General features: G+C 54.3%; 1 protein-coding gene across 2 annotated transcripts; it reads left to right on the top strand.

The window, feature by feature from the left end:
• Window positions 1-156: 156 nt before the first annotated feature.
• Window positions 157-17,378, top strand: SART1 (spliceosome associated factor 1, recruiter of U4/U6.U5 tri-snRNP). Of its 2 annotated transcripts, XM_032153487.3 has the most exons (20): window positions 157-544; window positions 2,526-2,583; window positions 2,968-3,023; window positions 3,519-3,645; window positions 3,769-3,874; window positions 4,131-4,208; window positions 4,323-4,422; window positions 4,512-4,654; window positions 4,786-4,992; window positions 5,696-5,820; window positions 5,908-6,023; window positions 6,116-6,258; window positions 14,708-14,881; window positions 14,970-15,080; window positions 15,325-15,412; window positions 15,880-15,970; window positions 16,081-16,216; window positions 16,895-16,984; window positions 17,086-17,207; window positions 17,295-17,378. In XM_032153487.3, the coding sequence occupies exons 1-20, from the start codon at window positions 232-234 to the stop codon at window positions 17,311-17,313; spliced, it is 2,403 nt and encodes an 800-aa protein (XP_032009378.1). In that variant the 5' UTR covers window positions 157-231; the 3' UTR covers window positions 17,314-17,378. The 2 variants fall into 2 exon arrangements, with proteins under 2 accessions (XP_032009378.1, XP_032009380.1); XM_032153489.3 differs by lacking the exons at window positions 157-544; window positions 2,526-2,583 and having other exon boundaries at window positions 2,996-3,023; window positions 3,478-3,645.
• Window positions 17,379-26,392: the final 9,014 nt, after the last annotated feature.

The raw sequence follows: 26,392 nt of genomic DNA on the forward strand, positions 1-26,392 counted from the left end.
AATGGCACCACTGGTTCAAAGAGCCCACCCGACCCGAGACCGCGCGAAGGTGCAGTCGAGAGCTGATCCCGGCCTTCCCATGAGCCTCTGGGGCAGGCTCCAAGGCGAGCGACGGAAGCAGCCGCTCTTAGTTTCCGGCAACACGACAGCGGCTGCCGAGCGACCCGGAAGTATTCCCATTTTGCGTTGTCTGGGCTCGGCAGCAGCCGGGCTCGGAGTGGACGTGCCACTATGGGGTCGTCCAAGAAGCATCGCGGAGAGAAGGAGGCGGCCGGGACGACGGCGGCGGCCGGCACCGGGGGCGCCACGGAGCTGCCGCCGCGGCACCGGGAACACAAAAAACACAAGCACCGGAGTGGCGGCAGTGGCGGTAGCGGTGGCGAACGACGGAAGCGGAGCCGGGAACGCGGGGGCGAGCGCGGGAGCGGGCGGCGCGGGGCCGAAGCTGAGGCCCGGAGCAGCACGCACGGGCGGGAGCGCAGCCAGGCAGAGCCCTCGGAGCGGCGCGTGAAGCGAGAGAAGCGCGATGACGGCTACGAGGCCGGTGAGGAGGCAGGCCCTGCGCAGGGGGCGGGTCGGGCAGGGGTCCCGGAAAGCGTGGGTCTGGGTGTGCGCGCAGTGTCAGCGAAGCTCTCCAGGCCAGGAAACCCCTAAGCTGTCTATCAACTCTATTAAATGGTCTTTCTACGGGATCCCTTGAGCCCAGGAGTTAGAGGCTGCAGTGAGCTGCGGTCCCGCCAGTGTACTCCAGCCTGGGCAACAAAGCGAGACTCTGTCTCAAAAAGAGAAAAGTCTTTCTACGGTTGTTTGGGATTAGAGGTTGACTTTCTCCACTTAGCTCCTTGAGAACAGAGGGCTTCTGTTTTCCTCAGTTGTCTGGTACAGTCACATTCTCAATAAATATGTTGAATGAGTGAATGAAGTAGTGTCAGCATATACAGAGGCAAGAAAAACCTGGTATTGGACGAATCGTGTAGGGCGCATGGTAGAGAAATGAGGGAGTAAGATAGGCAAGGATGTGAACACAAAGGACCCTGTACTGTAGGCTCTGTTAAGAACTGAAGATTGTCTTGAGGATAGTAGGGAGCCATGGATGTGAGTTGAGGAGTGAGTTGCTCAGATCCGTATTTTGTAAACATCACTGGATTGAGAACTTAGTCATAGGTAGTCAGGACTGGAGACCAGGAAACCAGGAGGGCTATAGGCCAGGCGAGGGCTGATGGTGGCCTGCACCAAGGCAGCAACAGTAGGATTGAGAGAAGTGGACAGGTTGGAGAGGTGTTTTGGAGGAGGAATGAACAGAACTCAGCACTTGTATGAGAGTGGGAAGAAGGAATGGAGAATGACTCCTTGAATTTTGGCTTGAGCAGCTAGATAGGTAATGGGTGTCATTTCTACTGAAATTGAGGAGTAGGGAAGAGAAGCAGATTTGGAGCGGGGGTAGGGGGGAGATAATTCACTTTTGGGGTTGTCAAGGTTGATGGTAATGGAGAAATCCAGAGTTTGGACTGGATAAGGCCATTGGGAGTCAGTGTCTGGGTGGCCAGTGAAGCCCCTGAAAGAATGTGACATGAGAAGGAGGAGTCAGGACTAGAACCTGAGAAATACCCTTATGTTAGTAGTAGGCAGAGAAAGATGTTACCAAAAAAACGAGACAGTAACCAAAAAGGCAGGAAAACCTTTGTGTCATAGGAACTTTGGAAAGAGAGTATTGTTAGAAGGAGGGAGTGATCAGCAGTCCCACATACCACAGGAGGTCAAGCAAAACCAGAACCGAAAAGAACCCATTAGATTTAGAAACAAGGAGGCTGGTGACCTTGGGGAGCCTGGACAGGTTGGGATCCAGGGCCCAGGTGGAGAGAGAAGCCTTTAAGGTAAAGGAGAAGGTAGGATGCGGGATGGGAATGCAGGAAAGGAAGAGTTGCTTTTTTGTTTTGTTTTGTTTTTTTGAGACAAAGTCTTGCTCCGTTGCCCAGGCTAGAGTGCAGTGGCACGATCTCAGCTCGCTGCAAGCTCTGCCTCCTGGGTTCAAGCAATTCTCCTACCTCAGCCTCCCGAGTATCTGGGAGTACAAGTGTGCACCACCGCACCTGGCTAATTTTTATATATTTAGTTGAGACAGGGTTTCACCATCTTGGCCAGGCTGTTCTCAAACTTCTGACCTCGTGATCCATCTGCCTCGGCCTCCCAAAGTGCTGGGATTACAGGCATTACCCACCATACCCGGCCCAGACCTTGTCTCTTAAAAAAAAATGAAAGAAAAAAGTAGAGGGCAGAGTGGTGACTGCAGCAGTTTGGATGTTTTGGGTCAGGAAAGGAAGGTGCGCAGAAGAGGCAGGGCTCTGAGACGACTCGGGCAGAGGAGCTCCTGGGGAGCTTGGATGGAGGAAGCTGCTGTTTTCTGGTGTTTCAGCAGGCCCAGGTGCTGGTGCGGGGCCCTCATCTTTGATCCTGCAGCTGGAGCCAACGATGCTGGATTCTTGGCCCTGTGTTCAGCTCCTGAGCCGTGCTTCTTCTTGTTCCAGCTGCCAGCTCCAAAACTAGCTCAGGCGATGCCTCCTCACTCAGCATCGAGGAGACTAAGTGAGTACTGTCTGCCTTGTTTCTACTTTGTTTTTCTAAGAGAGGTGGCTCTGGGGCCAGCACGGGGGAGGCTTTCTCACATGAAAGTTATGCTAATCGGAGTTGGAAAGATTGTTTAAATCATCTTAGCCAACAGTTGAGTTATAGAAGAGAAAACTAAAACCTAAGAGTAAGGTGGCATTCACTGGTTAGACGCAGACCAGGCTGGCGCCCATGTTTCCTGCTTTGGAGGCCAGGGCCCTTCCCAGTGTCCTAGGCTGCCTGGGGCAGACTGTGTGTTTGGGACCACTCACTCCCACCCTGTTTCTCCTCCTGTCTGTCTGGAAATGCACATGGCGCCCTGTGTCTTCGATAGCCCCTAACACTTGTATGTCTTGTTCTCAGTAAACTCCGGGCAAAGTTGGGGCTGAAACCCTTGGAGGTTAATGCCATCAAGAAGGGTGAGTATGGGGCTGAGGATAGGGTTTGGGGGAAAGAGGCCACCTGAAGGGGTCTTTGAAGAAGGTGGGGTTAGAGGGCAGGTTCAGCACTATTTAGTGGTCTTACACGTGCATATTTGCCGGAAGGCACGAGGTCCCTCCTTGCTGCTCTCTGAGTTGGAGCCGTGGCCGTCGCATACTCACTCTGGCTGTGAGGAGTTGTTAGATGGACTGGAAGATGTGCACACTTGCTGCAGACTGGGCTGTGCAGGGTGGGTTTGTTGTTTTTCTTTAAAGCACGATTTGAGGGGCTTTGGAAGCCACAGAGGGTCCTGTCGTGCTGCATGGGTTGGCCAGGAGTGTGGGGACGAAGTGGGAGCAGGGAGGTGAAGGATTGTTCCTTCCTGTCCTGAGCCCTTCTGGCCCCCTGAGCTGGAAGGGGGCAGGGTGAGTGGCTCCCTCCTCTCCCCACCAGCCATGGGCGGGCATAGCCTCACGTCTGGGCCCCCCTTCCAGAGGCGGGCACCAAGGAGGAGCCCGTGACAGCTGATGTCATCAACCCTATGGCCTTGCGACAGCGAGAGGAGCTGCGGGAGAAGCTGGCAGCTGCCAAGGAGAAGCGCCTGCTGAACCAAAAGCTGGGGTGAGGGGTCCTGGCCAGGGCAGGCAAGGGAAGGGCTGGGGAGGCCACCATCCTTGGCTGCCTCTTGAGTGGGGTGGGGAGCAGGAGCTGGGCTCCTTGAGCATCACTTTCTCTCCTCTTCAGGAAGATAAAGACCCTAGGAGAGGATGATCCCTGGCTGGACGACACTGCAGCCTGGATCGAGAGGAGCCGGCAGCTGCAGAAGGAGAAGGACCTGGCAGAGAAGAGGGTGAGCACCTGGGCAGCATGGGGTGGTTGCCTAGTGCTTCTGGTGGCCTGACTGGGCACTGAGGCAGGGGCCGACCCCAGAGAGGTGAGACGGGGCTCGGAGAGGGGAAGGGCCGTGGTCGGTAGCATCCACTTTGGATTCTCAGCAGCTTTCCTGCAAGGCCTGCCCTTTTTGCACTCCGCTTGGTAGAGCCCTGAGTGTTTTCTGGTGATGCTGAGTGGCCTGAGGTCCTAGGTCACCCCTCCCTGTCCCATAGGCCAAGTTACTGGAGGAGATGGACCAAGAGTTTGGTGTCAGCACTCTGGTGGAAGAGGAGTTCGGGCAGAGGCGGCAGGTGAGGCTGCAGCAGCCAGGGCGGGTGGTGCAGGGGGCATTGGTGACCTTGCTACTGGAATTCCGAGGTTGGGTGCGTGGAGGGAGGTTCCTGACTTGCCGATTCTTCCCTTAGGACCTGTACAGTGCCCGGGACCTGCAGGGCCTCACCGTGGAGCATGCCATTGATTCCTTCCGAGAAGGGGAGACCATGATCCTCACCCTCAAGGACAAAGGTGATGCGAGCTGGGTGCCCTGGGTGGGGGCACAGCCTCTGCTGAGTTGCGGACAAGTGTGAATGGCCACTGCTCTGTGCTGCCCCCAGGTGTGCTGCAGGAGGAGGAGGACGTGCTGGTGAACGTGAACCTGGTGGATAAGGAGCGGGCAGAGAAAAATGTGGAGCTGCGGAAGAAGAAGCCTGACTACCTGCCCTATGCCGAGGACGAGAGCGTGGACGACCTGGCGCAGGCACGGCCCGGGCAGGCTGGGCAGCGGGGGCTGGGGCAGAGAATGTTGGGAATGGGGGCTCTGAGGAGGTGGTGGCTCAGTGGCTTTTCAGGAGCCAGTCTGGGTCCCAACCTGTACCTCTTGCCTTGCAGCAAAAACCTCGCTCTATCTTGTCCAAGTATGACGAAGAGCTTGAGGGGGAACGGCCGCATTCCTTCCGCTTGGAGCAGGGCGGCACGGCCGATGGCCTGCGGGAGCGGGAGCTGGAGGAGATCCGGGCCAAGCTGCGGCTGCAGGCTCAGTCCCTGAGCACGGTGGGGCCCCGGCTGGCCTCCGAATACCTCACGCCTGAGGAGATGGTGAGCCCTCTTGCGCCTTATACTCGGGGTCACCATTTTCCCTCCCCGCCAGGGCTCCTGCGCTGCCTGCAGGCACTGAGAAGAGAGGGCGAGTATTTGTGTTCACAAAGCGCTTGGCCTCATGGGCGAGCAGTAAATGGCAACCCGGGGAGGCACCAGGTGTGGACGGGTCAGGGCTGCTGAGCCAGATGGGCCCCAGTCTGTTTCGGCTCTGCCATGTTGCCAGCTCATGCCTTGGGTAAGCCATTTAACTGTGAGCCTGGGGCGCCCCATCTGGAGTGGCAGTGACAGGAGCCGCCTCCTAAGGTTGCTGTGAGGATGAGTGACAGCGTGGGTGAGGGGTGACTGGAAAGGTGTGCATGGATTCTGTCCGCAGAGTGACTGTGTGAGCGTGAGGTAGACAGCTGGTGCGGTAGGCGTCTTGCTCAGTGGGTAAGAGCAGGATTCTGGAGCCAGACTGCCCAGCTCTCCCACCTAGGAGCTGGGCAACCTTGGGGAAGATACTTAACCTCTCTGTGCCCCGGTTTCCCTAGCTCACCAGTGGAGTGGAGATAGTAACCACCCCACGTGTTGCTCATATGTGGGAAGCGCTCAGGACAGTGGCTAGCACAGAGGAACACCAAAGAGGCATTCACCCTCGAGGGCTTGTGGCGGCCTGCCTTTCTGTTGCCCCTGCCCCATGTCTCGCCCTTCTTCCCCTCAGGTGACCTTTAAAAAGACCAAGCGGAGGGTGAAGAAAATCCGCAAGAAGGAGAAGGAGGTAGTAGTGCGGGCGGATGACTTGCTGCCTCTCGGGGACCAGACTCAGGATGGGGACTTTGGTTCCAGGTGGGCTTGGACACAGTGGTGGGGCGAGAGGGTTGGGCTGGGGTGGCCTGGGGGCCGGTGCTCACCAGAGAGGCCTCTTTCCCTCAGACTGCGGGGACGGGGTCGCCGCCGAGTGTCTGAGGTGGAGGAGGAGAAGGAGCCTGTGCTTCAGCCCCTGCCGTCGGATGACACCCGAGTGGAGAACATGGACATCAGTGATGAGGGTGAGGGCCTGGCCAGGGGTGGGAAGGGGCAGGGACAGGAGCCCTGGGTTGGAAGAGATGGTCTGAGCAGGCATCCCCTGTGTTTCCCCCAGAGGAAGGTGGAGCTCCACCCCCGGGGTCCCCGCAGGTGCTGGAGGAGGACGAGGCAGAGCTGGAGCTGCAGAAGCAGCTGGAGAAGGGACGCCGGCTGCGACAGTTACAGCAGCTACAGGAGCTACGAGACAGTGGCGAGAAGGTGAGGCTGGGCACGGGCAGGCCTAGGGCTACCAGTGCGTCGGCAGTCACCTGTCCTCACGAGCACCTGTGTCATAGGCGATAGCCACATTCCTGTCTGAAGCCTCCTTTCCATTTGTTTTTGGTTTTTTTTTTTTGAGACGGAGTTTCGCGCTGTCGCCCAGGCTGGAATGCAGTGGTGCGGCCTCGGCTCACTGCAACCTCCACCTCCCAGGTTCAAGTGATTCTCATTCCTCAGCCTCCCGAGTAGCTGGGATTACAGGCGCCTGCCACCAGACCCTGCTAATTTTTGTATTTTTAGTAGAGACGGTGTTTCACCATGTTGGCCAGGCTGGTCTCCAACTCCTGACCTCATGATCTGCCTACCTCTGCCTCCGAAAATGCTAAAATTACAGGTGTGTGCCACCGCGCCCAGCCCTCTTTTCTGTTTAAAGTCATGTTTTGCAAAAATTTTTAGATGCCTGCTTTAGTAGGGGATCCTTTCCTCGCCTCTCTCTTCTGTGCATGTTTGTTGAATGTCTGCTGTGAGTAGTGCATTGTTCTCGGTCCGAGAAGGTCATTGGTGAACAGGACAGCCATGGGGCCCTGCGCTCATGGAGCTGGCTGTCTAGAGTGTGTGGGGGAGAGTGTGGGGAGCAGCAGTGATTTCGTGAATGCAGGAACGGTAATTTCTGATGGTGATGGGAGCTGGGCACTCGGTAAACCAAGATAATGTGCTGGGGGTTGCGATCTTAGACAAGAGACTGCATGGAAGACCTTTCCAAGGTACTAGTTCAGCTGAGATTTGAGTCACACAGAGGAGCCAGCCTTGCGGGGGGTTAGGGGTGGCAGCCTCAGGCTGGCGTTTAGGCAGTAGACCAACCAGCAGGTGTCTCAGGAGAAGCGACCTTAGAGTGCCTGAGGGCCAGGGAGGCTGGAGCAGAGCAGAGAGTGAGGGGGTGGTGTGAGCTGAGATGGAGAGGTCGAGGCCAACACGGGGAGCCTTGAGCCCATGGTCGTCGCTGCCCCACAGGCACAGTGGGCCGGGCACTGCTCACATGCTCTGTGTTTGTTGATTCATTCCATTCTCCCAGCAACACCCTATGAGGAAGGTTCTGTCACCTCCATCATTCCAGAGGCCACACTTTTAGCCCTACCCCACACTTCTCACCTAGGAAGAAGCCAAGAGAGGGTGTCCAGGAGAGGGAGGAAGGGAGGGAAGCTTCTGATACTACTGGGAGGCAAAGTGGGGACAGCTGCAGCGGATTCAGGACCTGGAGGACCCGGGACTTGAGGAAGTGAGGGCTGAACCCGGAACGGAGGCCAGGCTTACTGTTGAAGGGCTGGAGAGGACGTATTTGAGGTTTAAGGGCATATGGTCTCTGTCAGGCACCTTGGATGCTCTGCTGTTATAGGGAAAACAGCCAAGACAGTCTGTAAGTGAGTGGGCATGGCTGGGTCCCAGTAACATTTTATTTCTAAGAACAGGTGGTGGGACATAGTTTGCCTGGCCTGGGTCTGAAAAGGAACAGAGAAATGGGGCGATAGGCTGACAGGGCTGTTTTATGACTGAAATGAACATAAGGGTTTCTAGCCCCATGGATCTAAGCCTGCCTGCACATTAGACTCACCTAGGAGGCCGTTTTTGTTGTTGTTTTAAGAAACAGGTTTCGCTCTGTTGCCCAGGTCGATTGCAGTGGTGCGATCATAGTTCACTGCAGCCTTGAACTCCCGGGCTCAAGGTATCCTCCTGCCTCAGGCTCTCAAGTAGCTGAGACCACAGGCGTGCGCCTGTGGGTCTCAGTATGTTGCCCAGGCTGATCTCAAATTCCTGAGCTCAAACGATCCTCTCGCCTCCACCTCCCAAAGTGCTGGGGTTACAGGCATGAGCCACCAGGCCCAGTCTAGCCTAGAAAGTTGTTGTTGTTGTTGTTGTTGTTGTTGTTGTTTGTTGTTTGAGACGGAGTCTCGCTCTGTCACCAGGCTGGAGTGCAGTGGCGCGAACTTGGCTCAGTGCAACCTCCACCTCCTGGGCTCAAGCAGTTCTCCTGCCTCAGCCTCCTGAGTAGCTGGAACTACAGGTGTGTGCCACCACGCCCAGCCGATTTTTGCATTTTTTAGAAGAAACAGGGTTTCACCATGTTGGTCAGGCTGGTCTCAAACTGCTCACCTTGTGATCCACCCGCCTCAGCCTCCCAAAGTGCTGGGATTATAGGCATGAACCACCACACCCGGCCACCTAGAAGGTTTTTTAAACATATGAGCCACACCCCACACACTGTGCAGGCAAAAAAGTGGAAAGCCTATCACAGTGAACACCTTTATCCTCTAGAGTGAGTAATTATGAACATTGTTACAGTTCTTTTCTTTCTCTTCTTTTTTTCCTGACCACTGCTAGTTGCAGATATCATGACATTGCATCCTTAACGACTTCAGCAGGCATCTGGCGAAATCAGGGCCTTCTCCCACATAGCCACACTGCCCTAACAAGCCCATAAATGCTATAAAACAGCAGCTTGCATGCCTAGATTTTCCAGTTATCCCCCAAAATGTCTTTTTAATTTTTTGTTGTAAGCAGCATCCAATCAAGTCTCCCACCCGCAAAGGGGCCTTTTCTGACTAATGGAGATTCTAGAGTATGTGGGAGAGACAAATTTATGATGGAAGAAGAAAAAGATTTTGGCAGGCAGTGGTGGGGCCTAGAGTACAAGTGGAGGGTGGACTTGAGTGAAGCCAGCTCGTGTCATCATTTATTTCGGGAGGGAAGGTGGGGAGGGCACAGCAACTGTGGGTGACCTTGTTTAGGGGAAGTCAGGGCAGCCCATACCCGATTGTTCTGGTGTTTTCCAGTGAAGAGGTGGCAGGGGTGGCGGTGCGAAGAGACAGGAGATGCTGTTCTGGAGAGTGGAGGGCAGATACACCACGGAGAAGAGCAGGCCTGCCGGGCAGCGTGGATGGTGGGATTCATGAGCTGAGGAGGGGGATGGTGGGATTAATGAACTGCTGAGGAGGGGGATGGTGGGATTCATGAGCTGAGGAGGGGGATGGTGGGATTCATGAGCTGAGGAGGGGATGGTGGGATTAATGCCCTGAAGCAGTGGATTGTGGGATTGAGGATTGGGTTTTCTAGGGAGGAGGGACAAGGCAGTTAAGGGTTTCACAAAGGAGAGGTTCTGTTGATTTCCCCCGAGTCTAAACTGGGTAATGAGGGACATAACAGAGAATGATGGGTGTGAGGACAGGGCCTGGAGTTGTGATGTGGTTGAAGAATTACTGGATTGAAGTGGTTATTTTTAGTGTTTGTTTGTTTGTTTGTTTGTTTGTTTTTTGAGGTGGAGTTTTGCTTTGTTCCCCAGGCTGGAGTGCAGTGGCGTGATCTCTGTTCACTGCAAGCTCTGCCTCCCGAGTTCACACCATTCTCCTGCCTCAGCCTCCCAAGTAGCTGGGACTACAGGCGCCCGCCACCACGCCTGGCTAATTTTTTGTATTTTTTAGTAGAGACGGGGTTTCACTGTGTTAGCCAGGATGGTCTCGATCTCCTGACTTCGTGATCCACCTGCCTTGGCCTCCCAAAGTGCTGGGATTACAGGCATAAGCCACTGCGCCTGGCCTGGGTTGAAGTTAATACAGTCAATGAGCTAGAAAGAAAGGATGGAGAGGACAGAAAGGATCCTTGGAATTGAGGAGTTGTTTTGTTTTGTGACAGTGTCTTACTTTGTCACCCAGGCTGGGGTGCAATGGCTCTATCTTGGCTCACTGCAATCTCCACCTCCCTAAAGGTGCTCTGTCCACATACAGTCATTGGGGGTTAGGGCTTCCCCATATGAATTTAGGGGGTACACAATTCCTAGATAGGACAATATATTATCAAGATGTCCATCTCATGTAGTTCATTTCTGGGTTAAATGCAATTCCAGTAAAAATCCCAATAGGGATTGTTTTGGAAGCTGGCAAACTGATTCTGAAATTGGATAAAGTAGGGGCATTGTGGCAGTGTGGGATTGCATAAGGATATACTAATAGTACAGAGAGACCCGACAGAGGGGCCCCGAGACGGAATCGTGTCCCAGTGGGAAGAGACGCTCATCAGTGCAGCGAGTGGGTGTGGGACAGTCCGTTATCTATTTTTTTTTTTTTTTTGAGACGGAGTCTCGCTCTGTAGCCCAGGCTGGAGTGCAGTGGCGCAATCTCGGCTCACTGCAAGCTCCGCCTCCCGGGTTCACGCCATTCTCCTGCCTCAGCCTCTCCGAGTAGCTGGGACTACAGGCGCCCGCCACCACGCCCGGCTAATTTTTCTTGTATTTTTAGTAGAGACGGGGTTTCACCGTGGTCTCGATCTCCTGACCTCGTGATTCGCCCGCCGCGGCCTCCCAAAGTGCTGGGATTACAAGCGTGAGCCACCACGCCCGGCCAGTCCGTTATCTATCTGGGGAGAAAATGAAATTGGGTTTGTACCTCACACCTTGCAGATAGATTAAGAACTTCAAAGTAAAAACTTAACATTTTGGAATCAAATTAAGGAAATTACATTTATAACTTTTTGGTAGAAAAGATTTTTTAAGTTGTTAACATAGCCAAGGCAGGAGAATTGCTTGAGGCCAGGAATTTGAGGCCAGCCTGGGCAACATAGCAAGACCCCCCACCCCACCAACCCCATCTCTAAAAATGTTTTTTTAATTAGCTGGGCATGGTGGCATGTGTCTGAAGCCTCGGCTACGCTGGAGGCTAAGGCAGGAGGATTGCTTGAATCTAGGAGTTCGAGGTTATAGTCAGCTATGATTGGACCACTGTACTCCAGCCTGGGTGATAGAACAAGATCCTGTGTCAAAAAAATCAAGAAACCCATAGGTTCCATGGGTGAGTTTCTTCAAGAAACCATGAAGAAAAAAGTGAACATGTAACTACATAGAAATTGAGAACATGGCCAGGTGCGATGGCTCACGCCTGTAATCCCAGCACTTTGGGAGGCCAAGGCAGGCGGATCACAAGGTCAGGAGATGAGACCATCCTGGCTAACACAGTGAAACCCCGCCTCTACTAAAAAAAAAAAATACAAAAAAAAATTAGCCGGACGTGGTGGCGGGCGCCTGTAGTCCCAGCTACTCGGGAGGCTGAGGCAGGAGAATGGTGTGAACCCAGGAGGCGGAGCTTGCAGTGAGCTGAGATTGCGCCACTGCACTCCAGCCTGGGCTACAGAGCGAGACTCCGTCTCAAAAAAAAAAAAAAAAAAAAAAAGACATTGAGAATGTAAAGTTGTTTTTTTTTTTTTTTTTTTTTACAAAACATATGAAGAATATAAAAAGGCAGACCAAAAAGAAGATATTTGCCCACATATACAACCAAGAATGGGTTGGTGTCAAGAGTATACAAACACAAATCAACAAAACAGAAAAATAGGCAAAAGGTGTAGATAAGACAGGCAGTTCACAGAAGAGAAAGCCAAACTGACCAGGAAATACCCGGTGAATCCAGCTTCAGGAGGGATCACGGAAAGGTGAGCCAAAATGGTGAGGCACCTGCCACCCGCCAACAATTCCGCAGAAAGGTCCAAGCCTGACAGTAGCGAGTAGGAGTAAAGGACATGGAGCGGCCAGAATCCTTGGCCACGCTGCTCACAGCCATGGGCAGGAGTCTAATCAGACAAGAGAGGGAATGTGTGTGTGCCTGGGGCCCACCCCCACACCTCTCCCAAGTGTGTCCACGTGCACCAGGAGACATTGTCAGTGGGCCTGCAGCCGCAGTACTTCTGACAAAAAAAGTCTATCCTCAGTGGGCTAGAGAGCCAGATCAAGGAGCATCCAGCTCACGGGCTGTGATTCCATAGTGGAAACTGATGAGCTACAGCTGTGTGCATCAGGGTTACTCTCCGAGGCACAGATTTTTTTACAAAACAAATCATAGAAGAGTCATACAGTGTGACTCAGGTTATAGAATAATTAATACACAACAAAATAACTGTTCAGGGGCAGGTCCTTATGTGCCAAAGCCATGAAGACAAGCCGGTGAGTCATGACCATGGATGGCGAGGGGACACTCAGGTCTGGGCAGGGTGTTAGTGATGCCGCCCCAGCCCCAGGCAGAGGGACATGGGTGAGTGTTTAGTTAACTGTTTTAAAAACTATCAGCGGCCGGGTGCGGTGGCTCACGCCTGTAATCCCAGCACTTTGGGAGGCCGAGGCGGGTGGATCACAAGATGAGGAGATTGAGACCATCCTGGCTAACATGGTGAAACCCCCTCTCTACTAAAAATACAAAAAAAAAAAAAAAAAATTAGCTGAGCATGGTGGTGCATGCCTGTAATCCCAGCTACTCAGGAGGCTGAGGCAGGAGAATCACTTGAACCCAAGAGGCGGAGGTTGCAGTGAGCCAAGATCGTGCCACTTCACTCCAGCCTGGCTAACAGCGAGACTCTGTCTCAAAAAAAACAAAAAAAAAAAACATATCAACTGGGTGTGGTGGTTCACGCCTGTAATCCCAGCACTTTGGGAGGCCGAGGTGAGTGGATCACTTGAAGTTGGTTTTGGGACCGGCCTGGGAAACATGGTGAAACCCTGTCTCTACTAAAAATACAAAAATTAGCTAGTTGTGGAGGCGTGCACCTGTAGTCCCAGCTACTTAGGGGGCTGAGGCAGGAGGATCACTTGAACCTGGGAGGTGGAGGTTGCAGTGAGCCGAGATCATGCCATTGCACTCCAGCATGGGTGACAGAGTGAGATGGTCTCAATAAATAAATAGCATATGACGCATTAGATATACCTCCTTTTATGTTTACAATGTTCATTAAAAAATAAATGTTCCCGGCCAGGCGCAGTGGCACACGTCTGTAATCCCAGCACTTTGGGAGGCCAAGGTGGGCAGATCACGAGGTCAGGAGATGGAGACCATCCTGGCTAGTACAGTGAAACCCCGTCTGTACTAAAAAAAAAACACAAAAAAATTAGCCGGGCGTGGTGGCGGGTGCCTGTGGTTCCAGCTACTCGGGAGGCTGAGGCAGGAAAATGGCGTGAACCCGGGAGGTGGAGCTTACAGCGAGCGGAGATCACGCCACTGCACTCCAGCCTGGGCGACAAAGCGAGACTCTGTCTCAAAAAGAAACAAAAATTAGAAAAGAAAAAAAAAGTTCCTGGATGTCCTGGAAGATTTTTTTTTTTTTTTTTTTTTTGAGACAGAGTATTGCTCTGTTGCCCAGGCTTGAGTGCAGTGGCAAGATCACAGCTCACCATAGCCTCGACCTCCAGGCTCAAGCGATCTTCCCACCCCAGCCTCCCAAGTAGCTGAGACTACAGGCATACACCACCATGCCTGGTTGATCTTTGTATTTTTTGTAGAGACTGTGCTTCACCTTATTGCCCAGGCTGGTCTCGAACTCCTGGGCTCAAGTGATCCTCCAGCCTCAGCCTCCCAAAGTGCTAGGATTATAGATGTGAGCAACCACCCGGTCCCTGGAAGAATTTATTTATTTATTTTTTTTGAGACAGGGTTTCACTCTGTTGCCCACTATTTTGAGTGCAGTGGTGTGATCTTGGCAGCCTTGATCTCCCGAGCTCAAGCAATCCTCCCACCTCAGCCTCCCCAGTAGCTGGACTATGGGCGTGTGCGACCACAATGGCTAATTTTTATATTTTTTGTAGAGATGGGATTTGGGTATGTTGCCCAAGCTGGTCTCGATCTCCCGAACTCAAGCAATCCACCCGCCTCAGAAGAATTTTTTTAAAAATGAATATAATATAAAATGAAAGAGGGGTGCAGAAGTGGACATAGTGACTTGAACGTTCACTGAGGAGTGAAGACTTCGCTGTCTGGGCTGCGGGGTTGAGGGAGAAGTTTTTTAAAGAGGGGAGATAGTGGGTAATCGTTGTGTGTGGCTGGACATCTGCAACAGGAGGGAAAGCAGAGGGTGCTGGTGCCCGTGTAGGGGTCGCTGGATTCAGTGCTGGCAGCACGAGTGAGTTCTCTTCCCGTGTCACGGAACCTGCTTTCTTGGTGAAGCAGGAAGCGAGAAGCTGGGCCATGGGAAGTCAAAAGAGTGGGCCACCTCACCACTGTGTGGGTTCTAGAAGTGCTGTCTACAGAGTCCTGAAACTGGAGTTTGTCAGGGGAGGGGCGGGTGGCAGGAGGGACCCTGGAGGAAGGAGTTTGATGCTGAGGTAGTGTGCGAGGGGCTTTGGAGGGGGATTGGCACAGGCCTGGTCAGGAAGGCCCTGTAGGATGTTGGGTGTTCATTCAAAGGGCGTCCAAACCCATTGACCGGTTTGGAGCAGAAGAGTGACCCCAGTGAAAGAGGTGCAGAGTGGAGTCAGGAGGCAGAGTGGAGTCAGGAGGCAGACAGCAGCTGGGCCTGCATGGGCTGTGGGCGTGGCCTGTCGGCATGGCCTGTCTTGCTGCTGCCAGGGAGGATCCTTGGGTTCCTGGGTCTCCATGGCATCACCCCAGAAACTGCTGGGTTTGCCCACAGCCGCTCCCTCCCCCAGGTGGTGGAGATTGTGAAGAAGCTGGAGTCTTGCCAGCGGGGCTGGGAGGAAGATGAAGATCCCGAGCGGAAGGGGGCCATTGTGTTCAACGCCACGTCCGAGTTCTGCCGCACCTTGGGGGAGATCCCTACCTACGGGCTGGCTGGCAATCGCGAGGAACAGGAGGAGCTCATGGTGCGTCTGGGGCGGCCCTGCCCTCTGCTTCTCTCGGCTGGGTGGGCCGGCTGGGGGCTGGGGCCGACCCTGGTCTTTTGTGCACCAGGACTTTGAACGGGATGAGGAGCGCTCAGCCAACGGTGGCTCCGAATCTGACGGGGAGGAGAACATCGGCTGGAGCACAGTGAACCTGGACGAGGAGAAGCAGCAGCAGGATGTGAGGGCCACGCCGCTGGGGGGTGGGCGTCGGGGGGTGCTCAAGCTGGAGGTGAGCACCGGGCTCAGTGTCTGGAGCCTCAGCCTCCTCATGCAGAGTGGGCTCTGCAGACCTCCCAGGGCGATCTGAGGAGTAAATGAGGAAATTAAATGTGGAGGCCTGGTGCCTGGCGGGTGGTGACCAGTGGGTGGGGCTGAGAGGAGCCGGTATGGCCTGCTAACCACCCCCGCCATGTGTCCCCTAGTTCTCTGCCTCCTCCACCACCATCCTGGACGAGGAACCGATCGTGAATAGGGGGCTGGCAGCTGCCCTGCTCCTGTGTCAGAACAAAGGTAGGGAGCTCAGGGCAGCCATGACTTGGGTGGGCCTGGGTGCTGTGGCAGGTGCAGGCAGGGCCCCCTCCGGTCCCCTCTGCTGCCCCTTTTTCTCAGTCTCAATGCTGGAGCCAGCTGCCAGGCCCAGAGCCACTCCTTCCCCTCCACCGTGGCATCTGTCCGTCTGTTCTGCCTTTGAGGCTTCACACCTGCTCCGGGAAGGAGAGAGGAGTTGAAACTGTTCCAGCTGTGGCACGGAGAGCCCTGGTGTTAGGACCCCAGCTCTGCCATTTCCCTGGCCAGTGGCCCTTGGCAAGGGGCTCATTTGGCAAGGGGCATCTTTGCTTTGCCTGTAGAACCGGCCTGATGGCTTTCCAGAGGCAAGGAAAGAGAGATGCCCCCGCAGTGCCTGCTCTGCCTTCTCAGGCAGCCCTGGAGCTGCGGCTCTCTAGGGGTTGGGAGTCTCACAACTCCTCCGTCCCTAGGGCTGCTGGAGACCACAGTGCAGAAGGTGGCCCGGGTGAAGGCCCCCAACAAGTCGCTGCCCTCAGCCGTGTACTGCATCGAGGATAAGATGTGAGTGTGGCGGGGCATGTGCAGGGCTGAGGGGCCTGTGCCAGCTCGGAGCTGCGGGACCACAGCAGGCGGCAACTCCTCACACTAAGGCCCCCTCTGTCTCGGGCCAGGGCCATCGACGACAAGTACAGCCGGAGGGAGGAGTACCGAGGCTTCACACAGGACTTCAAGGAGAAGGACGGCTACAAACCCGACGTTAAGATCGAATACGTGGACGAGACAGGCCGGAAACTCACACCCAAGGAGGTGAGCAGGGCCTTTTGCAGGCGGAGGCCTGGCCTGCCACAGGGAGGCCAAGCCCAGGGCCATGCAATGCCCAAGGGTCCTGGCTCCACCAGCCTCTGGCTGGGGACCTGGTGAAGTGCCACAGATGGGGAGGGGGCCCTCAGGGCCGAGGAGGGCTGAGCCTCAGTTTGTCTCTAGTGGGCACAGCAGTCCCTTCGCAGGCTTGGCAGGAGGGTCAGACAGGTACCCTGGACCTCTGCCCTCCTGTCCTCACCCGCATGAGCTCTTCACTGGCTTTCCTGGCCCGCAGGGCCATTCCGGCGTCCAGGCCCTTCCAGCACTCTCGTAGGCTGCCCAACCCTCCTGCCCCACCACTCAGCTGCCCCCATGCTCTCTGGGGTTTGTCTCGTCCCAGCTCCAGCCCCAGCGTCCAGGCCCAGCCCCTGCGTGGCAGGTCTCCAGGTTCCCCATGCTCTGCCACCATGGCAGCGCATCCACTAGCCAAGCTGGTCTCCCGGCCTCTGCTGGGGCCCTGCAGGGTCCCAGGGTCTGTGCTCTTTTCCCATCCCCTTCCCACTGCACCCTAGGCCTGGCATTGGGGTGAATCAACACCTGCCCTGTTGTTATACACCTTGTGGGCACAGGTGGCTCCGGCCCCACCCAGGGCCCTGCAGCTCCCCTCATAACCTGCGTCCCCAGGCTTTCCGGCAGCTGTCCCACCGCTTCCATGGCAAGGGCTCAGGCAAGATGAAGACAGAGCGGCGGATGAAGAAGCTGGACGAGGAGGCGGTGGGTGCCCTTGGGGATGTGGGGGGCCTGCGCCTGCCTGGCAGGGGTGGCTGGTGTGTGGGGCCTGCTGCAGCCCTTGCTGAGTGGCTCTGACCCTGCAGCTCCTGAAGAAGATGAGCTCCAGCGACACGCCCCTGGGTACCGTGGCCCTGCTCCAGGAGAAGCAGAAGGCTCAGAAGACCCCCTACATTGTGCTCAGCGGCAGCGGCAAGAGCATGAATGCGTGAGTGGCTGGGGGCTGGTAGGGTAGGGTGGGGTGGCGTGGCCTGTGCCCGCCTCTGCAGCCTCACTCCCCTGTTCTTCTCTGCAGGAACACCATCACCAAGTGACAGCGCCCTCTCTCCCCGGCCCTGCCTCAACCTTCATATTAAATAAAGCTCCCTCCTTATTTTTTCCTCCCTGGTCATGGTACGGATTCCAGGGTTAGATCGTTGGTTGGGTGTGGCACAGAGTCTGGCTCCTGCTAGGTGAGACCCGGCCATCAAGTGACACACACAACTAAATGACGGAAGAGAGAGCGAGCCCGGGTCCTCTAAGGCTCCTTCCTTCTCCTCTGGCTGTCGGTTACACCTCTGCAGGGCCGGTTCTCTAACAGAAAGTGGAAGGCGGTTTTAGAAACTCGTCACCCTGCTCTCTCCTGGCCTCGGGCTGGACAGGTCACTGTCCTGTAATCTCTCCTGGTCAGAGAGCCCAGGACTGCCCATCCTGGTGGGCTGGGGATTGGGCTTTGGGTAGGGCACAGGTGCCACCTTCTGTCCTGGCTGTCCTGTGCCACCCTGGTCTGTCTAGAGGAGTGAAACTCCCAGGGTTGGGCTGGGAGTATTTGGTGCACGCGGTTTGGAGAGGGCTGAGCCCAGTGCCTCCTGGGAGACTTGCCCCATGTGCAGTGACCCAGAAAGATGGAATTCCTTGGCCTGAACTCTGTGATAGAGCGTGACCGAGCTGCTGGGGGACATGTGAGCCTCAAATCCATAGACGGCCACCTTGGGTGCCCAGTACACTGGTGCCCAGCCCCACGTACACCCACATACTTCCCAGATGGCTCCCACATTTTAAGATTTTTAAAATGAAACCAAAAAATAAATTGAGGAAAACTGTAAACTTTAAAGAATAATCAGCTGGGTGCAGTGGCTCACGCTTGTAATCACAGCACTTTAGGAGGCTGAGGCAGGAGGATCGTTTGAGCCCAGGAGTTTGAGACCAACCTGAGTAACATGGCAAAACCCCATCTCTACCAAAAATACGAAGATTAGCCAGGCGTGGTGGTGAGTGCCTGTAGTCCCAGCTACTTGGGATGCTTAGGTGGGAGGATTGCTTGAACCCGGGAGACACAGGCTGCAGTGGGCCCTGATTGAGCCACTGCACTGCAGCCTGGGTGACAGACCCTGTCTCAAAAAAAAGTTAAAAAATTTAAAATAATCTTGGGGTGAGAAAACTGTAGACGAGGTGCAAAACCCAGTAGCCTGAAAATGCACGGTTGGCCCTGATGCCATCGCTTTTGTGCAGCTAAAGCTGCAGGGCTGTCTTAACCTGAAAATGCATGGTTGGTGCTGACACCATCACTTCTGCGCGTCCGGAGCTGCAGGGCTGAGTCTTCGGGTACCCTTCCTTGAGCTCTGTATTCTCTGTAGTTTGACGTCTGACTCTTGATTCTATTTTCACCTTGGTTGCTTCCTTGGCTTCCTCAGGAAGGGTGTCCTGGGGTGTCTAGGCTGGGACTAGGACTTGGGGCAGTCACAGTCTTTCTCTCAAAAGCCTAGGAGGAGGCTGGGAACAGTGGCACACGCCTCCTGTAATCCCAGCACTCTGGGAGGCTGAGGTGGGTGGATCTCTTGAGGCCAAGAGTTCGAGACCAGCCTGGCCAACATGGTAAAACCCCGTCTTGACTAAAAATACAAACAAAAATTAACATGGCATGATAGTGAGTGCCTGTAATCCCACCTACTCAGTAGAATTGCTGGAGCCCAGGAGGTGGAGGTTACAGTGAGCCGAGATGGTGCCACTGCACTCCAGCCTGGGCAACAGAGTGAGACCCTGTTTCAAAAAGAAGACTAGGAGTGTGCTTCCAGGGTTGGGATCGGGCAGTCAGGTGTCCCTGGCATGGACGCCAGGCCCCGGCCTGGTGTCCAGGTCACATCTTGACATCTGCAGGAAATGGCCCATTAGGAGGCTGTCAAAGCTGCTGTCACAGCTGAAAATGACTGCAGCCTGGGCTAGAGCCCAGGTGGAGCCAGGGTAGAAAAGACCAGCTTCAGCTCTGAGGCCGACTAACTTTCTGGCCCTAGTAACTGGGCAGACTACGTGGTGAACCAGGGGCCGCCTCGTTCGTGCCATCTTGCTTCCTCTCTGCATCTCTGGCTCTTCGTCCCAGCCCAGAGACTTCCCTTCTCTGCCCTGGCCTAGTCTGCTCTGCTCCCCAGCTGTGTCCTGCCCATGTGCCCAGAGCTGGGAGGGGCTGGGGACGACCAAATATCTGGAGGCCAGAGCCCCCGGAGCAGACAACCCAAGGAGGCTTCCCACCTCTGCTGCTCGGTAGCCAGACAACACCAACCGTGCTTCCCCTGCCCTCAGGTACCTGAGGGGCAATGATGGCTCAAAGGCTGCCCTGAGGGTCAGTGAGCCCTCAGCCAGGGCCTCAGCCAGGCGGGTGGCACTCAGGGAGGAGAGGGTGCTTATGTTTGCCCTCTGTGTTTCCCTTCACTGCTGCCTGACCTGGGGCAGGCAAGTCTCTGTCTTACCTACAAAATGTGGGGTGGGTGGGGGGCGTGATCTCAGACTTCTAGGGCCACCCTACTGCATAGTTGAGGACTGATCCTTCCACAACTTCAACAAAAATGTACCGAGCGTCGGCGAGCGCTGCCTAAGAACCCAGAGCAAAGCCGGACAGGCTGCCTAGGCCCGTGGGGCTTGGGTCCTAAGGGCAAACAGCCACTGCGCAAGGGCACAGCCAGTTGTGAAGGATGGGACGAGGCCCAGCTCCTGCCCCGCCAGGGCCCATCTCTCCTTGGGATGGGCCTTCCGGGTGTGGTGATGCCAACCACAGCCCACAGCCCAGCAGTCCAGTGCTGCGTGGCCTTGGCTCAGAGCAAGGCCAGGACAGGGTCCTCCTCTTGGTCTCGGGGCCTTGCCCCCTCCTGTGCCCACCCCCTGCCCAGGTCCTCCAGGATCCTCCAAGCCTCAGCCTGTGGCCCCAAACCTGCCCCACCCAGCCCCAGGCAGGGCCCTGCCTCTTCCTCCACAATTCAGAGATGCTCTGGAGGGCCCAGGCAGGCCCTGCCAGCACGGGCTCCCTGTGCCCCTCTGGGCAGTGGACGCAGGCCTCAGGAGCACGGCCTGGTGGGCAGATTCGCCCCCATTCATCCTACAGCATGGTCCCTGGCACCCCTCAGTGCCAAACCCACGATTGTCCCAGGGCTTTAGTTCCCTGCCCTGCCTTCCCCAGCTGGTCCTGTCGTTGTCCCTTGGCATCCTCAAGAAGGGCTCAGCCCAGGTGTACATTGGGCAGTGGGCTGAAGGTGACAACCAGGGTGAGGACCTGGCTCTGCTGGTGTCGGGTCTCTGTGTTTCAGTGCCATGGGTAGGAGGGGCAGGCTGGTCCCAGGAAAGTGGGGATTCTGCAGTAAGATCTGAGGAGGAGCAGGATTAATTGGCTGGAGTTCATAGAGAGACCCACCAGCAGCCACATGGACAGTGCAGAGCAGGGTGGGGCTGAGGACCCTGGCAATGCAGAGGTTGCTAAAAAGATTTTCCGAAACTGTGATACTGTTTAGAACCCACAGGAAAAGTTGCAAGCGATACAAAGTGTTTCCTCTTGAACCATTTGACAATCCGTGGACAAGGGGATTCTGTACCGCCCCAACTAAGTGTGTGTTTCCTGCAAACAAGGGTGTTCTCCCACATAAACTAACACCACCCAGGACATCGAGAAAAGTACCGTTGATGCGTCACTTCCACCTCATTTTAGACCCCAACTGTCCTAATGCCTATTTTTTTTTTCTTTGAGTCGTGGTCTTATTTACAAGCACTGGATGAGTCCCTGGCCATCCCCAGAACAGAGCAACCCTACGCAGCCCCAGCCCAGTTAAATACTACAGTTGGGAGCTAGGGGGCTGGAGGGAGGAATTAAGGGACATACAGGACTAGGGACACATACTCTGTTAAATGGTCACATATGGGCCAGATCCTGTGATCTGTAGAGCCATGGCTGTCACCACCCCCACACCAGGACGTGGAAGGTAGGGAGAAGAGCCTGAGGGAGCTGAGACAGGCCCAGGGGTGCCCACCCGTCGTGCCCTGGAACGTGGAAGGGACAGGAATGGCTCTCAGGGAGTGTATGGGAAGGACGAGGCCAGAACTGTCTTCTTATGGGACCCAGTTTTAGGAAGAACACCTGGTTTGCTTTTCCGTAAACACAGCAGCCTTAAGGGAGTGGCTGGCCAGCGGAGGCTCTGCCTACCCCAGACCCGAGCATAGCCCGGCTCCTTCCCACCTCTACCCAGAAAGGACGGCAGCTGCTGGCTCCCAGCTCCCTTGAAGGGGCCAGGCACAGTCTGTGAGTCCTCGTGGGGCTCAGGAGAAGCTCTGGACAGGGTGGCTGACCTTCAGGCAGGCCCGAAAGGGCCTGGCCCAAACAGCACAGCCAGCAAGATGACAGACACTAGGCTGCATGGAGGCAGTGTCGCCCTGCATGCTTCCCTGAGCCAAAGCAGGCAGCAGATATGTCACTTCCACGGATATCTGCACCCATAGATGACACTTTCCTACAGTGAGGGTGACATGTGAACTCTGTCCACGGAAGAGTATTCCTGCAGTGCCCACGGATGGCCCTGACACCCACCTGAGGTTCTGGACCCCACAGTGATGATTCCTTTGCAGTAGGGCTGAGGGCAGGTAACCTGCCGGGAAGTCACTTTGCAGATGAGACAGCTATGAGGACTTCAGACATCTTTCTCCCTCGGGTGCGTTCTGGATTGGAGCAGCTTTGTTGCAGGCACTGCATTGACTACAAGCTGATGAGTCCTGCCTTCCACCTTGATGAGCCCTGCCTTCCACCTTGATGAGCAGTGGGCACTCTCCCCAGGCTGGTCAGGGTGAGTAGGGGGCTGGGTGTACCTCATAGAAGGGGGTATGCCTGGGGTGGGGCAGGTTTACTGGCTTCACTCAATGGTACAAAGGGGGTCACCTCCTCTGGGCCCAGCCCCACCCCCATCCCACCCCACTAAATCATTGCCGAGGGAAGCCTCTCCATCTGCGGCCACCACTAGCAGGTCACCAGCCTAGTAATGTCCTTTTTACTTTTTTTAAGACAAGGTCGCCCAGGCTGGAGTGCAGTGGCACGAACATGGCTAGCTGCAGCCTTGACCTCCTGGCTCAAGTGATCCTCCCACGTCAGCTTCCTGAGTAGCTGGGTCCACAGCTGCATGCTATCATGTCTGGCTAATTTTTTTGCAAAGATAGGGTCTTGCTATGTTGCCCAGGCTGGTCTCAAATTCCTGGGCTCAAGCAATTCTCCTCCCTCAGCTTCCCAAAGTGCTGGGATTGCAGTACAAGCCACACCCAGCCAATAGTCTGTTTTAGCAAAAGGATTCAGTTCAGGCAACTGCACCCATTGCAGTTCTGGCCATGAGCCACCACACCCAACCAGAATTATTTCAAAAGATTTTAAGACAGAATATTTTGACCTCACATCCCTAGTAGGATATCTATTAAAAATTTTTTTAAATTAACATAATGAAATCTTAAACATTTAATAGTCTTATTGTTAGTAATAATAATAATGATGATATTGGCTGGGCATGGTGACTCGTGCATGTAATTGCAGCACTTTGGGAGGCCAAGGCAGGAGGATTGCTTGAGGCTAGGAGTTGGAGACCAGCCTGGGCAACACTGCAAGATCCCCATCTCTACAAAAAATTTAAAAATCAGCCAGGCATGGTGGCATGCACCTGCAGTCCCAGCTACTCAGGAGGTTGAGGCAGGAGGAGTTGGAGACTGCAGTGTTCTAGGATCACGCCATTGCACTCCAGGCTGGACGACAGAGCAAGACCCTGTCTCAAAAAAAAACCCAAAAAATACAAAGAAAAGAAAACCGAAGCTGGCCGGGCGCGGTGGCTCATGCCTGTAATCCCAGCACTTTGGGAGGCCGAGGCGGGTGGATCACGAGGTCAGGAGATCGAGACCATCCTGGCTAACACAGTGAAACCCCATCTTTACTAAAAATACAAAAAAGTAGCTGGGCGTGGTGGCGGGCGCCTGTGGTCCCAACTGCTCGGGAGGCTGAGGCAGGAGAATGGCATGAACCTGGGAGGCGGAGGTTGCAGTGAGCCGAGATCGCACCATTGCACTCCAGCCTGGGCGACAGAGCAAGACTCCGTCTCAAAAAAAGACAACTGAAGCTGTGTAACAGGTACAATGGGGTTCATTATTCCATTCTATCTACTTTTTTTTGAGTATATGTTTGAAAATTTCCATTATAGAACTTTGTTTAAAAAGAGAGAGCAAGAACATGTTGGCTTAGCAACAGAAAAGTGTACATATGTTCAGCCAAAGACATGAACAAGAATGTTCTTAACAGCACTATTTATAACAGCCCCAAACTGGAAACAACCCAAATGTCCGTTAACAGAAGAATGAATAAATAGCCGGGCGTGGTTCTTAGTGCCTGTAATCCCAGCTACTTGGGAGGCTAAGGATCCCTTGAGGCCAGGAGTTCAAGACCAGCCTGGCAACATAGCAAGACCCACCTCTAAAAATATTTTTTAAATTTAGCTGGGTGTGGTGGCTCGTGCCTGTAGCTGTAGTCCCAGCTACCCGGGAGGCTGAGGCAAACGATGGCTTGAGCCTGGGAATTTGAGGCCACAGTCAGCTATCCTCACACTTGTGAATGGCCACTGCACCCCAGCCTGGGTGACAGAGTGAGACTCTGTCTCTAAAAAAAAAATCAACAAAGGGTAGACATTCATATAACCGAATGAGTAACATGGATGAACCTCACGGATATGAAATTACACATACTGTCTACTTCCATTTAATACAAAATCTGGAAAAATTCTTTTATTCTGTTAGAAGCAGTATAGAAGGCTGGGTGCGGTCACTCATGCCTGTAATTCCAACACTTTTGGAGGCCAAGGTGGGAGGATTGCTTGAAGCCAGGAGTTCTAGAGCAGTCTGGGTAACAAAGCAAGGCCCTGTCTCTACAAAAAAGTTTTAAAAATTAACTGGGCATGGTGGTGTGTGGCAATAGTCCCAGCTACTCGGGAGGCTGAGGCGCAAGAATCACTTTAACCTGGGAGGTGGAGGTTGCAGTGAGCTGAGATGGTGCCATTGCACTCCAGCCTGGGCGACTGAGTGAGGCTCTGTCAAAAAAAAAAAAAAAAAAAAAGCATCGTTTTAAATAATGACATAAATCGAAAAAATGGCCAGCATGGCTGGGTGCGGTGGCTCACGCCTGTAATCCCACCACTTTGGGAGGCTGAGGCGGGTGGATCACGAGGTCAGGAGATCGAGACTATCCTGGCTAACACAGTGAAACCCCATCTCTACTAAAACTACAAAAAATTAGCCAGGTGTGGTGGCGGGTGCCTGTAGTCCCAGCTACTCGGGAGGCTGAGGCAGGAGAATGGTGTGAACCCGGGAGGTGGAGCTTGCAGTAAACCGAGATTGCACCACTGCACTCCAGCCTGGGCAACAGGGCGAGACTCCATCTCAAAAAGGAAAAAAAAAAAAGGCCAGCATGAGAATGAGTGAAAGTTCATAAACTCTTCCTATGGTGACTCACATATGGCATAAGGAACCAGCTCACTGGTTTTGCCTTCTCCTTTCTCTCTTCTCTGAGGTTCATTTCCCAGGCCTGTAACTTGCTGTCTTCCCACTATGGTGCCTTCTAATAAAGAGCTTCCAAAGCTAAAAACAATGTAAATCTTTGCTGTGGTTATTTTTTGACACATCAAAAAAAGGCACTAAGCCTAGATGTTTTTAAAGCTTCAAAAGTTTATTGACCGGCACGGTGGCTCACACCTTTAATCCCAGCACTTTTGGAGGCCAAGGTGGGCGGATCACCTGAGGTCAGGAGTTCAAGACCAGCCTGGCCAACATGGTGAAACCCTGTCTGTACTAAAAATACAAAAATTAGCCGGGCATATGGCAGGTACCTGTAATCCTAGTTACTCAGGAGGCTGAGGCAGGAGAATTGCTTGGGGCCTGGGAGGCAGAGGCTACAGTGAACGGAGATCGTGCCATTGCATTCCAGCCTGGGTGACAGAGTGAGACTCCATCAAAAAAAAAAAAAAAAAAGGTTATTATCTAAAGGCTTTACCTTTAGATAATAGATCATTCAAATGCTATTTAAGCTACTCCAGATCAGAGAAAAAGATGGTAAGCGCTCTTAACATATTTTATGATATTAATTTAATACTGATAGCCAAATCTCATTGTTTCTGAAGTTTGTTTCCTAGAAGTTCCTTCTGTCTGTTGGCGATAAACTCCTATATTCTGTTGGTCTGAATGTCTTCACCATGGTGTAGGGAGGAGACAGCCATCCTGGCCCCCAGGGCTATGGTGAGAATCAAAGCTGTCCTGCCTTGGGCATGTCTCCAAAGCCCAAACACACTGGGAAGATGGAGTTGGCTCCACTCAGGGTCTCCACTCAGGCCAGGCTGGGTCCCACTTCCCTCTTGCTGAGCCCCGGACACACCAATGCTGTCACTGCATGCTGATTCTCCGAGTCCCTGAGCCCCGTACCTCCCGGCCTTAACGAGCCTTGCCAGTGTCCTCCCCACCTCACGCCTGCCCAACAGACACAGCATGCCACCTGCTCTGCCTTGGGTCCCAGGCCTTTCCCTCCCCAGGCATCTGTTCAAGGGGAGTGAGAGAAGCAAAACAGCCCTTCTGTGCCAATGCACACTCCACCTGGGGGAGGAGGCAGACAGGAGGGGTCCTCAGAAACGGCTGGTTTGTCAGCCCTGGACAAAATGAAAGGGAGAAGCAAGAAGCAGGAGGACAGACGGGCAGGTCTCCCTGTGGCTCCCCACCGCAAAAAGGAATGTGTGGGCTGGGCGCAGTGGCTCATGCCTGTAATCCCAGCACTTTGGGAGGCTGAGGCGCGGGTGGATCACCTGAGGTCAGGAGTTCAAGACCAGCCTGACCAACATGGAGAAACCCCATCTCTATTAAAAATACAAAATTAGCCAGGCATGGTGGCGCATGCCTGTAATCCCAGTTACTCGGGAGGCTGAGGCAGGAGAATCGCTTGAATCCAGTAGGTGGAGGTTGCGGTGAGCCAAGATCGCGCCACTGCACTCCAGCCTGGGCAACAAAGTGAAACTCGGTCCCCCCAAAAAACAAAAAAACAAACCACGGCAGTTCCTCACCACCCTCCAAGCACTGTACTCCAGCTTGTAAATGCTGCTG

This window comes from Hylobates moloch, unplaced genomic scaffold (assembly GCF_009828535.3).
Source record: "Hylobates moloch isolate HMO894 unplaced genomic scaffold, HMol_V3 SCAFFOLD_5, whole genome shotgun sequence".
NCBI classification, from domain to species: domain Eukaryota; kingdom Metazoa; phylum Chordata; class Mammalia; order Primates; family Hylobatidae; genus Hylobates; species Hylobates moloch.

Bases quoted from the DNA above. Each gene is read 5' to 3' on its own strand.
- SART1 (XM_032153487.3), top strand. From the start codon at position 232: ATGGGGTCGTCCAAGAAGCATCGCGGAGAGAAGGAGGCGGCCGGGACG. The intron at 6,259-14,707 runs GTGAGGCTGGGC...TCCCTCCCCCAG, and splicing joins TACGAGACAGTGGCGAGAAG to GTGGTGGAGATTGTGAAGAA. The intron at 14,882-14,969 runs GTGCGTCTGGGG...TTTGTGCACCAG, and splicing joins AGGAACAGGAGGAGCTCATG to GACTTTGAACGGGATGAGGA.